This window comes from Chlamydotis macqueenii, chromosome Z (genome assembly GCF_036417535.1).
Source record: "Chlamydotis macqueenii isolate bChlMac1 chromosome Z, bChlMac1.mat, whole genome shotgun sequence".
NCBI classification, from domain to species: Eukaryota; Metazoa; Chordata; class Aves; order Otidiformes; family Otididae; genus Chlamydotis; species Chlamydotis macqueenii.
This window is the reverse complement of record NC_141593.1, coordinates 49367878-49381843: the sequence shown is the minus strand read 5'-3', so window position 1 is coordinate 49381843 and position 13966 is coordinate 49367878. Positions and strand designations below refer to the sequence as shown.

The 13966-nt window shown below is 38.9% G+C and overlaps 1 protein-coding gene across 3 annotated transcripts in view; it reads left to right on the top strand.

Annotated features, from left to right (window-relative positions):
• Positions 1–9287, top strand: part of GAK (cyclin G associated kinase) — a 73944-nt gene extending 64657 nt beyond the window's left edge. For all 3 annotated transcript variants that reach the window (XM_086770206.1, XM_086770207.1, XM_086770205.1), the window contains 4 exons: positions 1375–1587; positions 4898–5046; positions 7041–7217; positions 8855–9287. In XM_086770206.1, the coding sequence (XP_086626332.1) occupies positions 1375–1587; positions 4898–5046; positions 7041–7217; positions 8855–8956 (641 nt within the window). In that variant the 3' untranslated portion in view covers positions 8957–9287. The remainder of the gene's footprint in view (positions 1–1374; positions 1588–4897; positions 5047–7040; positions 7218–8854) is intronic.
• Positions 9288–13966: the final 4679 nt, after the last annotated feature.

Genomic DNA, 13966 nt, shown 5'->3' with positions numbered 1-13966 from the left:
TTTTTTTTCTGAAGCTTTAGGGTGAATAAAAGGGCTAGAAACAAGAAGTAAGTTTAAACTAACTTGGGATATTTTTCAGCTGAAAGTTAGATTTTTTTATCATTAGCAGCTGATTAATAACATATGTGGAGATGCAAATACTAATTCACCTTCCTCCAATAAATGAGATGAGATCATAGGTCTGTCATCCAAGACCAAGTGTGAAAGACTTCTGGTTTTGAAGTGTCAGTATATCATTCATATTTTGCTTCCTGACTGGCTTCAGGTCTGTCACCGTTATTTGACCACTAGTCTTGAATTTGTATTCTGTCATTTTTAGAGAATTCTTCCAACATGAAGAGGTCTTAATCTGTTTTAAGATGCCATAAATGTGATATAAAATGTTTCTGTTAAAAAAAATAAATCTAAATGTATCTAAATTCAGTGATCATGTTTTTGGTTTTTTGTTTTTTTTTTTTCCTCTATGATGGGTATATGCCAGGCATATGCGACTTGTCAAGGGAACTGAGTTTCTAAGAATCTTTCCAAAGGAAGTCAGTCGAGGGCTATTTAAGTGTGGTTTGGTTTAGAATAAAAAATTCTCAGGTTTATTCTCATCAATGAGGCAAAAAGCTGAATAATGAATTTAAAAGACTGGAGCTTTATTCTGCTCAATTTGTTTACAATGAGTATTGTTAAGGAGAAAAGGCCTTGTGTGCTCTTCCCAAAGTGAGCAGTGGATGAGGCTGCTAAGCAGTGTTATTTCTACTGGTTTAATGAAGGGAAATGGGATACTAAAAATTCAGTCAATAAGGTGCTGATAGAGGCCTATTGATCATACCAGGATGATTACAATAGTATCTTCTGTAGACTTCAGTGCTTTTTTTAGTCCTGTGCAGCATTCCCTGCTAATGCTGCTGTGGAATAATCTCATCTTTCTTGAACGATAGTGCAAGAAATTGCCAGAAACTTCAGAAGCATTCATTAGAAAATATTCTGACTATATCACACTTTCTTGATCATAAAATTAGTTCTTCACTGTCCTCTGCATATTAACAGGTGTTGAAGTATAATTGGGAGACAGAACTACTGTCACTTCCGGCCTTACACATGCCTGGCCAATGAGATGAGCAAATGCTTCTGCTAAAACTGACAGTTGAGAACCTGAATTGTGAGAGACTGGAAGACTTGAGTAATGACTCTAGCTCCTGCCATCCAAGTTACTTGCTAATGAGACTCTTGACTTCATTTTACACACACTTTTCTGGTACACTGTCTCTTGTATAGTGGTATCACTGTAAACTATGTGGTTAGATGTCAAGACCAAACTGTCTTACTTGTATTAAGCAGGTGACAGATACTGAGCTGAACAACTAATTTAGTATTTATTCTTAGGTTTCTCCAGTGGTGGACCCTTGAGTGGTGGCTTTGGTCAGAAGACTGTTCCACCTCAGAAGTCAGGAAATCAGTGGCAGAAATCCACAAAACCACAAAGTACTTCATGGCAGTCTCAGACTAAATCCAGTACAGCAACTAAACCCAATTACACAGTAAACTTCAGTGTTATTGGAGGCCGAGAAGAAAGAGGAGTCAGAACCCCAAGCTTTGGTAAGTTTTCTGAGTAATGATCTGTGTGAAGTTAGTCAGATGTGCTATTAGCTGTAGAAACTCTTGTACCTTCATCTTTTTATTTATGTTTAGGTTGTATTTAGTAGAAATCCGAAAAGAGCTCGGCAAATCTGGTGTCCTTCTTTTGCATAGCTATGCTAGAATATTGCAGAGACGAGCTGACCATGGCCCAAATATTTGCAAGTGTGGGCATAAAGTCTCAAGGCTATGTTCACTTCCCACATGGGTACTGATTTTGTATCACTGGGTTAGAAAGGTAAATTTGGTGTATTCTATGGGAGAGACAGTTGGTAACATTGCTTCATGCTAGAGCACTTGTTATATACAGGTAAAACAATCCAATATTTTTCCTACTTGAAGAATAGTAGCTACTGTTAAGAAACACTGAGGTTAAAATTGCTGGAAACTCGTGTTTCAAACAGGGATGGGAACAGGATGGAATTGTTCTTAGAACCTAGTCCCTTAAGATGTTCCTACTGAATAGGCAAACCTAGAAGTATAGGAATGGGCTTGGCCTCTTCTACAGTAACCTTCTACAGTAACCATCTTGGAAAATTTTGTTTTCCTAGTGTATTGGTATTAGGTATTATGCATCCCTTTAACTGGCATATAAGTGAACAGCAGGTAGTTCTGTAAGTTGAAATGATTCTGTTGATCTGTATCTAGAAAGAGGTGACAGAATGGAGAGGCTGTGGGCATACATTGCAGCACAGTAAAGTCCGATTGGAGAATAGGGAAAAAATTAATTAGCATGATGAAATGCTGAAATGGGGCAAGAGATGTTGTAATTCCTCATCCTTGAAAACAGGTGGACATCAACTGGACTTAACTAGTTGTCCCTGTTTTCAGTGGGAATTGGACTAGATGAGAGATCTCTTCAGAATTCAGTTATTCTACAGTTCTTTAAAATTTGTTGGTTCTATAATGACTATCCATGTCAATATTTCATCCTTTCATTATTGTCCATAAGTTGCAACGTACCTAAATCTTAATCTTTTAACTAGAGTATTGAATTTATAGTCCCTTGGAAAACTACTACATAGCAATTAGAATTACTGTATAGTGGGAAAATGCAACCATTGTCTTGGTTATGTTCAGTGAGTGGGAGCTACCATGGCAGCTTCTGCAGGAAGTTGCTGGAAGTTTCCCATTTGACGGGTGGACTTGGCTGGGCCTAGGGCGGACTTGCCACTGGCCAGGGCTGAGCCAATTCGTAGCAGAATGTTCCCTGATAACACCTCTGCGATAACGTATTTAAGAAGGGGAAAAATAAAAAAAAAAAAAAGATGATGTGAAGAAGCTGGAGTTGGGGCAGAGAGGGGGAGGTGTGAGCCTTGTGGGCTTTGCAGGCCTCACCCTCTGGCCTCCTGCTGGGTGGCCAACTGGGCTGGACTTGGCCCAGTCTGGCTGCAACAAGAGAAGACAGGAATGTGAAAAGAACCTGAGAGGCATCTCCCTTGTGAAAAATTTTTGAGAGGAATGGCTGCAGATGACAAGGTCAGGGAAGGAGGATGGGGAGGAGTAACATAGCCCCTGTCCAAGATTCCCCTGCAGCCCATGGAGGTCCACAGAGGATCAGAGATCCACCTGCAGCCCGTGGAGGACCCCACACTCGGGCAGGCCGATGCCTGAAGGAGGCTGTGGCTTATGGAGGGCCTGCACTGGGGCAACCGGTTCCAGAGGGACTGCACCCCGTGGAGAAACAACCCACACCAGAGCAGCTCATGAAGGACTGTAGCCCATAGGAGGGACCCCATGCTGGAGCAGGGGAGGAATGTGAGGAGTTCTTCCCCCAGGGAGGAAGGAGCGGTGTAAAGTGACATTGATTAACTGACTGTAACCCCTATTCCCTTTCCCCCCTGTACTGCTTGAAGGGTAAAGGAGGTAGAGATAACATGAAGCCCAGGAAGAGGGAGGTGTTGGGGGAAGTCACTTTCATTTTTTTTCTCATTATCATTATTTGGTTTTAATAATAAACAGTCTTCCCCAAGTTGAGTCTGTTTTGCCTGTAACAGTATCTTTAAGAATCTCTCCCTGTCCTTACCTTAAACCCTTTTTTCTTATATTCTCTCTTCCTATTCCCATTGGAGGATGGGGGAACTGAGAGGGAGACTGGGTACCTTGGTCCTGAGCAGGGCTAAACTATGACAAAGATAATGAATAGGTAGATGTGTACTCCCTCAAATCTACTCCATTTTTGGAAAAAAAAAAAGACATGCAGTATGAGGCATCTTGACAGGCTGGAGAGGTGGGCCCATGCAGACCCCATGAAGTTCAACCAGGCCAAGTGCAAGGTCCTGCCCATGGGTCAGGGCGATCTCAGCCACAAATATAGGCTGGGAGGAGAAAGGGTAGAGAGCAACCCTGAGGAGAAGGACTTGAGAGTGCTAGTGGACGAGAAGCTCAACATGAGCAGGCAATGCACCCTTGAGGCCCAGAAGGCCAATCGCATCCTGAGCTGCATCAAGAGGAGCATGGCCAGCAGGTCGAGGGAGGTGATTCTGCCCCTCTACTCTGCCCTGGTGAGACCCCACCTGGAGTACTGTGTCCAGTTCTGAAGCCCCCAACATAAGAAGGACATGGACCAGTTGGAGAAGGTCCAGAGGAGGGCCACAAAGATGACCAGAGGGCTGGAGCACCTCTCTTATGAGGACAGTCTGAGAGAGTTGGGGCTGTTCAGCCTGGAGAAGAGAAGGCTCTGGGGAGACCTTATAGCGGCCTTCCAGTACCTAAACAGGACTTACAGGAAAGATGGGGAAAAACTGTTTAGCAAGGCCTGTTGTGATAGGACGAGGGGTAATGGTTTTAAAATAGAGGGAGGTAGATTTAGATTAGATATTAGGAAAAAAAGTTTTACAACGAGGATGGTAGAACACTAGAAGAGGTTGCCCAGAGAGGTGGTTGATGCCCCATTATTATTTCCATCCCTGGCAACATTCAAGGCCAGGTTGGACGGGGCTCTGAGCAACCTGATCTAGTTGAAGATGTCCCTGCTTCTTGCAGGGGGTTGGACTAGGTGACCTTTAAAGGGGCCTTCCAATCCAAACTATTCTATGATTCCGTTTAGTCACATTTGTGCACATAGTATATGTTCTGCTGGACTGAAAACTTGTCAATGATCCCTTTTATTCCTATCCTTCTGTTAGTCTTGTGCAGTTTACCAAGCCACTGAAGGATATTTATCATGGTAGTGAGAAATGTCATGCAGCTGTATCTAAGTGCAATTTATTTCCCCCCTTAATGTCTTCTCCTATGTAACTTGTCATGTAATGTTTTTCTACTTTCATAGGTCATAAGCCAAAAGTTTCAGAAAATGACTTTGAGGATCTCTTATCTAATCAAGGGTTTTCAGCTAAATCTGATAAAAAGGGACCGAAGACTATTGCTGAGATGAGAAAACAGGAAATGTCTAAAGATATGGACCCCTTGAAACTCAAGGTTTGTTTAACACTGATTTTGGTTCAAGTGAAAATATAAGCTTATGCTTAGAACTCTGATAACAGAGCAGAAGGATACAGTGACTTAACTGTCCTGGTTTTGACTAGGATGGAGTTAATTTTCCTCTCAGTAGCTGATGTCTTTTGGATTTAGTATGTGAAGAATGTTGATAAACACACAGTTTTTAGCTGTAGCTGAAGAGACCAAGGTCACTTTCTGGCTTCCCAGGTCTCACTAATGTGCAGGTGCAGGGAGCTGGGAGGGATATAGCCAGAGTAGTTGACCCAAACTGGCCAAAGAGAGTATTCCATGCCATAAACATCATGCTCTGTACTTAAGTGGTGGGGTGAGCTGCCTCTTTTTTCTGTCTTCTCTCTGTTTGGAATTGTTCCAGGATTGTTTACAGGTTTTTTTCATTCTGTGATTGCTGCTTGGGAAGGGCTTTATTGGTCATCGGGTGGTGAGAAATTGGGCATTATTCATTGTTTTTGTTTGTTTTGCTTTAATAATTATTATTATTCTTATTTTTCTATTAGTATTATTATTATTTTATATACATTATATTTTCCTTTGCCATCCTAGTAAACTGCTTTTGTCTCAACCCACAATTTTTCTTCCATTCCCAGTTCTCTCCCCATCCCCTGGGGAGGGTGATTGAGCAGCTGTGTGGTACTCAGATGCTGACTGTAGCTAAACCACAACACTAACAGAGGAAAACTGTTAAAGCAGAATGAAATTTTATCTGTATTTAAATCATATGACTGCAGAAGTTAATAAGCATGAACAATAGCCAGTTGGCAGTAAAGCAGTAGTGAGAATAGCACAAAAATTGTGTGAATGGAATGCAAGTTCCTGTTTCTCTCAGCTAAACTTGGAGAATTTAAGAGCTTGTTTCTTTGTCAGAGTCCATTTCTTGAAGCCTGAACTGTTTTTTCTCTAGTGTTCCAAAAAGTCTCCTTAGGAAAGATAGATTCAGCTGTTCATACAAAACGTTAAAAAAAAAAAGGCACATGAGAATAGCTGTCTTCAGGGTGACCACTTCACTTGCATTTACTGGTTAACAAGTGCTACTGCTGTTATAAGAAATTTACTAAAAGATAAAATTCTGGAGATGGACTATAGAACTAGTCTGTGTGGTGTTACTTGATCAGCTGTTCAGATTTTTTTGTATATTACTATTCATTGACAACATTATATATTAATATGCTTTCAGTTTTGTAGTCTTTATGGTGCTTTATAAAACTTCATAAAAATTTTGGAGGGATGCTGAAATTTGTTTTCATAAAGTGTCTTACCTGAAAAGAGTGCGCACAGCTTGCCTGGGTACCTTTTTATACAAATCACCATAAATGGAAATAAATACAGATTTTTATTTACCGTACTTGTTGTGATAGAGAGTAGAGATTTTCATATTACATATTACAGTGTTCAATGAAGACACTGTATCACAGTGGCTTGAATATTGCTCTTAGTCTGTGAAATGGCCAGTTATTCTAATCAACTTTTATGTTGATATCTGGAAGAACACTTTAGTTTTTGCACTCTTGCAGGTTGCTTAAGTAATCATTAACTATTAATATTCATGATCTGAAACTTCTGCACAAATCAAGTAAGAATTTTAGTAATTCAATGTTGTGCCCTGACAGGGAGTTAATGTAATTGTAATAGATGTTTTAAATTACTCCTGTCATTCATTTTACAGGGTTTCATAATATATAACTATTTCAGTAATTTCTCTTGCAATGGCCACACTTCTGCAATAAACTAATAACAATGAGTTACTCGGTAGTGGGAGATGCAAAATATGACTTTTGAGTGGCTAATGGTCTGGGTGCCAGAAAGAATGTAGTAGGACAGCTGGACTTGGCGAGTGAACACAGCATGACAATTGTACTTGGGTCTTAATCTGATAGTCTTGTGCAGAGTGAAGGTTATGACTCTAAACTGAGAATGTTTAGCGTTGCATTCAATTCTATACATTCTGTTTTTCCTAGATTTTTGAATGGATTGAAGGAAAGGAGAGAAATATCAGAGCATTAATATCCACTCTTCATACAGTGCTTTGGGAAGGGGAAAATAAGTGGAAACAAGTCAGCATGGCAGATCTAGTAACTCCTGAACAAGTAAAGAAGTACTATAGGAAGGCAGTGCTTGTAGTTCATCCAGATAAGGTGAGTGTGTTCTTCTGATCTTCTTTGCTTTAGATGGAATACAAACTGCTTTTACCACACTGTACTAGTCACTCACAGATGCTGCAGCCTTGCTTCTTGATCAGAACCCTTGATGCTCTTCACTTGTACTTTCATTGTCTTCTGAATTTGGTGTCTGGCTCCATTCAGGGAATATAGGAGTTTTCTTGTCCTCTGGCACAATGCAGAGTTTAACAGGTAAATGTTAACAAATGAAAGATCCCATGAAAGTTGTACTGAGCACCCAATGATGCTGGGTTCTGACTGACTGCTGGCAAGTTTAATGCTGATTAGTGGAAACTGCTTTATTTCTACCAGCTGGTACTTCAGGTCTTTTGGGACTGTTCACCACTATATGAAGACTCAGAGGCTGCCACAGCAAAACTGGTAGGGGAAGAAGCTGCTGAAGCTCCTTTGCTAAATAGTTTTACTAGGAATTAGAAGAAGTAAACTTTACTAGAGTAAACAAGTTAGCAGTTAAAAAGTACTTGATTAATATTACATACCAGTTGTCTTTTAAAAATATTTAATGCATTCCTTTGCTGTTTGTTAGTCTGCCAGTGTATGAAAGTAGCTTCATGTTCCAAGACATTTTTGTAGGCTGTGTTTTAGATAAAGATAAGTGTTGAATATACTGGATTTGAATTTTCAGGCTTGCCTTCACTGATGGTTCAGTGAGCAGTAGCATTAAGTCCTGTGTCATCCTGTATTCATAACAGAGAAACAAGACATTGCTTTTCTTCCTCCTGTCCTTTGCTTCTCTTGGCCATGTGGCTTCCTTCGTTTTTGTGGTGGTGTTGTGGTCCTTTCTGTAAGGCCCTTAATGCATCAGTGTCAGAACACTGGTCTTGTTGAGGCATTCTTCCTTCTTTTTTTTCTGACACTTTGAATTAAAGCAGTCTCTAAAAGGGTCTGTAAAATACTGCAGCTGGCAAAAGCCAGGAGGCAGGAGAGGATGAAGGATACTGGAGGGGACTCTGGGGCCTCCCTTTTGTATTGGAAAGAACCTGTTAAGATAACTAATCCTGTGGGACTGGATCTTTATTAACCATGGAGGTTGTGTTGGCCCAGAGGCAGGGCTCCTGTGAAATAGGCAGGGAATCAGGAGCGTCTATCTTTGTCTTGATTTTGGAGGCAAATGCACAAGAAGTGCTGTGTCATTAATGTTGAATCTTAACATCATTCACAATCAGCAATGTATTGTCCAGGAAATCCCGTCCAAGAAGAGTAGTCTTAAACAGTGCTTAAATTTTCTCTTGTACAGTACTGCAAGGTCTGTCAGGGAGCAATTAAAAAAATGACTGGATTTGATCATTAACTAATATTAACTAATACTATTTATGAAAAGAACAGCTTGGCAAACTGTTTTTAGCTAAGTTTTAGTTATTTATGAATGGAACTAAAAGTTTGAAGTAATGTAAAGAAGGCTTTGGCTTTGTTTAAAATACTCATGGAAAACTTTAGATAAGATTGGAGAGAGCTGCGTGTCTGCAAAATTATATTCACATAGCAGTCTAAAGTTGTTGAATAAGATAGCAAACATAAAAGGGATGACATCTTTCCTAAGTCACGTAATTCCTAATATTTTTATGCTTTTAATATGTTCTTTTTGTTTTCAGGCCACAGGACAGCCTTATGAGCAATACGCCAAAATGATCTTCATGGAATTGAATGATGCATGGTCAGAGTTCGAAAACCAGGGATCAAAGTCTCTTTTCTAAAACTTCATCTTTTACAGAACTACTTCCAAAAACTGGAGCTGAGCATAGTTGCAACTTTATTGCGTCTCTGACTTATGAAGTGCTTTTCCATTATTTCAGCACAGTTTCTAATCGTACACTTAAATGTGGTGATGTATTTTGTAAGATGTAGAGCACAAAGCATTTATATAGGTGCATTAAGAAAACAGTTGCTCAGTACTTGAAGAAATCACAGTCTGAGAATAAAGATTTCCTTTCAGTTTTATATATGGTAAAATGGAATTTTAATGAAGCTCCATTTCTGGTATACTAATATTAATTATAAATAGTAAATTATAAATCATTCTAGTTTTATTGATCTTTGCTTTACCTCTGCCTTCCCCAGTTTGTCTATTATGTTCAGTAGTTTTGTGATCCAATTTTGATGTTTGGTGCCTGCTGCCTTATTCAAAGCGCTTTAGTTATCAGCAGTGAATTTGCTTGGTTTATCTCAAACCTGAAGGTGTATATTTTCATCTGTATTTTATGTAATCAATCTGATAATCATTCTGTAAATAATGTTTTCTGACAATACCTGTGTTCGTTACAATAAATGAACCATTATTTAGCCAAAAAAAAGACCCTAAATGTGGGAAAGTCAGATAGGACTGTTATTGATTTTATTTTTTTTTACATATTATTAATCTAAAAACAAATCTTGACTTTAAAATCTGTGTGTTCCTGCTGTTTTGTTATTTATTATGAATCTTTGGAAGGCAGTACTCTGACCAGTGCTTATTTTCCTAGTGGTTTAAATGGTGTGTCTTGCTTCCAGTTTCAGTGGAGCATTCCTTCCATTGGTCTTCAGATACTCTGATAGAAATAATGTTATTCTGAAACTTGAGGTGTAAGCACAAAACATTTTACTCTGCTTTGATTTTTCTGAGTAAATACTACATTACTCATTATCATCTGGAGAGCATTTAAAGTGCTTTAACACGTGTTGCTGTATGTAGGAACTTCTGTATCTGAGATATGCATGTCATCAGCATATGTGAAAACATGGGGTATATTGGTAGACTGTTGCATTCCTGCTCACTTGCCTTCCATGCACTGGCTAATGCAAAATGAGTAGAGACACAACTTGATAACAAGACTTGCCATGTTTTCTCATCTCCTATTCAGAAGGCAGTTTTTTCACTAGTGCTGGGGTGAATGAGTGCAGATGACCAATGACTGTGTAATAACAAAATGCGATTTTCATATCAAGTTTGGAAATGTTGAAAATTAGTGTTGAGGTATTAAAGCTTTCTTTTTTTTTTGTTTCAGTCTCCTGAAACAGTATGGTTCGGCATACAGGGGGATATTTTTATCATCTTGCTGCTTTATACATTTTGAATGCCTAACTGAGAGGGAAGCTGTATCATTATCAGAGGTAACTGTTCAGCTGAACAACTTCTGAACAGAAAACATGAGATTCTAATGTCACCTGAACAGTGTGTTGGATGAGATTTTCCACTGCCACACCAGCCTGAGAGCTGATGGGTTAGAGACTTGGAACACAAGTTACAATTTATAGGCTCTAAGCTCAGATCCAACACAGTTACTTATTAATATCTGATATAAAGTTTTGTATGTGCATATTCACATACATACTCAGTAACTGTCTTTTTTTTTTTTTTTTTTTTTAAGATGGAAGCCAGGGTCAGTTATGGATCAGGGGGTTATATATTATTCATAGCTGCAGTTGTATTTCAGTTACTGCTTTGAAGCAGTCTTAAATCTCAGTAGATTGCCACATTAAAAACTGGTAACTTGCTGTCCGATTTAGAGTAAGAGCTAATGTTTTTTCCTTGGGACACTTCATTAATTCTTTATATCTGTGGTCTGCATCCATGGAAATTAAAGGCTTCTGCTGGTAGGATAGGTTTGTTGGAGACCTGCATGGCTTTTTACAGTTCTAGGGCAAATAATATCTAGCAATAGGTTTAAAAAGACATACACAGATATACAATAACTGTGACTGCACTCCTATATACATATGAGAGAAAGCATTTCTGAGGGAACTTCTTTTAGTAAGGAATGACTACCTAAAAAAAATGTTCCTTTCAGCAACTTAAGCTTGAGGGGCACATTTTTAATTGCTCTTTTCTTGACATATGTGTATAAAAAATTAAAACTGAAAATTGGGAGGAAAATATCTTCCTCTGCTTTGTATATTTGGTAGCATTTTCTGGGTAACGTCTACATTTCTCTTTATTCCTGTACTCTTGTTTGCAAAATTTTGTTTAACAGCAGAAGAGAAACTTAGATGTGATTTTAAGTGAGTAGGGAAACACGAGTGCAAGTGTTTTATCTGGAAGTAAAGATCTCTCAAAATCGATTCCACCTTTTTAAAATTATGGAAAGTCATGATGTTTGGCTGTGGATTCTTCCAAGAGCCATTTGATAATTACCGAAACTTCAGTCAGGTTGACAGCACCCCTCAACTTATTTTATGGCTTAATCAGCTCTGGTCCTCAGTGGGGGAATTGGCTGATTCCTCTGTCCTGCTCCTTTCTATGTAGTTGAGTTGTGGTGCTAAGAATCTGGGAGAAGCTTATTTTAGTAAACTCTCGAATCTTGACAATGAACCTATTTTGGGTTGGTTGTTTTTTGGTGGGTTTTTTTTTTTTTTGTGTAGCTGTGTCATTTAGCTGTGTTGCATACAAGAATGTGCAAAAAGTTGGATTTCAGTAAGGCCCCTGTGGGCAAACTTTGAAAATTTAAGTGATAAACATAGTAAACTGAAGTTTTGTTTTCTTTAGAAGATAAAGCAGCATAAGGACCACTAAAGATCTTTCATAGTGTAAGGCTTTAATATAGTAAGCCTTTTAGTTACAGGAATTTGGGAAGAGGGAAGTTAGGGTAAATTTGATATAAACACCTATTGAGTCTTTATGTTGCTTTTAAAGGAGAGGGTCATTTGGAAGAAAAAGTCCAAAAGTTCTGTTTGAATTAATCTTAACACAGTAATAAAAAAAAAATTATTAAAAAACCCTAGGATTGAGAGCTTTTCAACCTTTCTCATGCTCTGTACTTCTTTGTTAATTGGTTGTCTGCTGTATAGGGATAGGCCTGCACTCAAACTACTACATGCACATTTCACTGTAGCTGTATTCTTAATGTCCACAAGCTGAAAAAACTTTTAGAATAGTCTACAAAAACATTAAGCTGAGACTTGATTAGATACTGTGAATTTTCTCTGGGTTTAAAATGTGTATTTTCTATTTTCAGTAAACTATTTCATGCTTATTCATTGCACAGTTACATTTTGAAATGTTGAAGTGAACTAATGTCCTGAAAGCTAGACTTTGTATGTACTTCTGCTGCCTGCAAAGCTTGAGGTTGAGGTAACTGAGTGAGGCCAGTAGGTTGATATTGCGTCTACTGGACTTCACATGTGGCACTTGAAATTCTATTTTGAAGCATCTCCTTGACTCTTGCAGCAAATCATTATGCCTTTTTGGCCCATGTTTGTAGTTCCTTTGTCTATTAATGACAACTAACTAATACCATGCCTTCTTTGCAGCCTACCAGGATCCAGTTATTAAAAGTAAGTAGCTTGACATGATTATTGCAAAAGCAAAGAAAAAAAAATACAACAAAGATTAAGGGAAGAGTCGAGAAAATCATCCAGACTCTAACTTGCATCCTAAATGTTGTTTTCCAATTCTCTTTTCATTGACCTTTTCCTACCTTTGCCTGTGCTAAAAACAGATCTATAGTAGTAGAAAGAACCTGTTTTCTAGCCTGCTTTTCCAGCCCTTTCAAAAGTGCTACTGGGTGGCTATTGTCAAGTGACAGTACCAAGTGCTTGGCCTTTTTTTTTTTTTTTTCTTCCCCAGAAGTTGCTAAAAGGAGGGCTTATAAAATGATAGGGCAGGTTTCCACTGCTTATGTTACATTGCTGTTAGATCTGGAGAGTATGGCAATCTAACTTTTAAAATGGCAGTCTGTGAATAACAATTGGTGTTAAGAGTGTATATGGCTAGAACCTGCTAAATGGAGAAGAGTGATGACCATGTTGGAGGAAATCAGTTGTCTAACCTGAGACATGCCTGTTTGATGTTTCCTATAGTGCTGTCAGATTTCCTTGAACTTAACAGCAGGGAAGAGAAAGAGAATGAGCAGTTAAGCACTTACATTCATATTGCATTATGGGGTTATGCTCAATATCGTTAGTGACTTCTAGACATCAGGCCTGAGAGGAAGAGTTCCTCTGCATTCTAACTTTGGTAAAGTTTGATAATCAATGATAGCTTATTTCAGCAAGTACAGAATGGAAAACCTGGAACAGTGCTGGTGAAGTACGTTTGGAACAGTGGCATTGCACCTGTGAGGGTAACTAGTGCTCATGAAAAATGCCTTGTTTTACCTCCATTTTCTTGCTAATTCTATCAAGTTCCTCCAATGTTGTCTTGCCAAGCACTGAAACAGTTCCTGAACACAAACTATGTCTCAAAGCTGTATGCACAGGATTAACATTTTGCACAAACCAAAGCAGAATTCGAGTGTAACTGAAATCTCTGCTCCCCTTTGGGAGTGCTGGGCTGCATGCACCATTCCACTTCCTAAGGCTGGACGGCAGTTTCCCCAAGAGTGGCAGTATGTTTGCATAGTCATTGGCCATTGCATTCTCTGCTGTTCACAGGAATATTTCAAGAGTAGCATAAATGTGGAAACTTTGTTGCTCGTTAGCTGTGTCCTTTATGTCTAACAATTGGAATGTAATGAATGCTTTGTAAATAAGTTCAAACTAGTTTTGTACAGTTGCTTGTGCTTTAAGTCAGTTGACATTTTTTGTCAAGAACTTCCAGGTGATTGATCTGTGACAGCTGAGGAAGGAATGTATCATTTCTCACCCTTTCAATCTGTCCTTTGTGCAAAGTAGCTCTGGCTACCAGGTGCCCAGTGACTATGAGCAAAGGGTGACTCACCTGATCAGATGAGATCACCTGATCAGAGCAAAGGGTGACTCATCAGATCTTGATGAATCTTGAGATGCTTGCT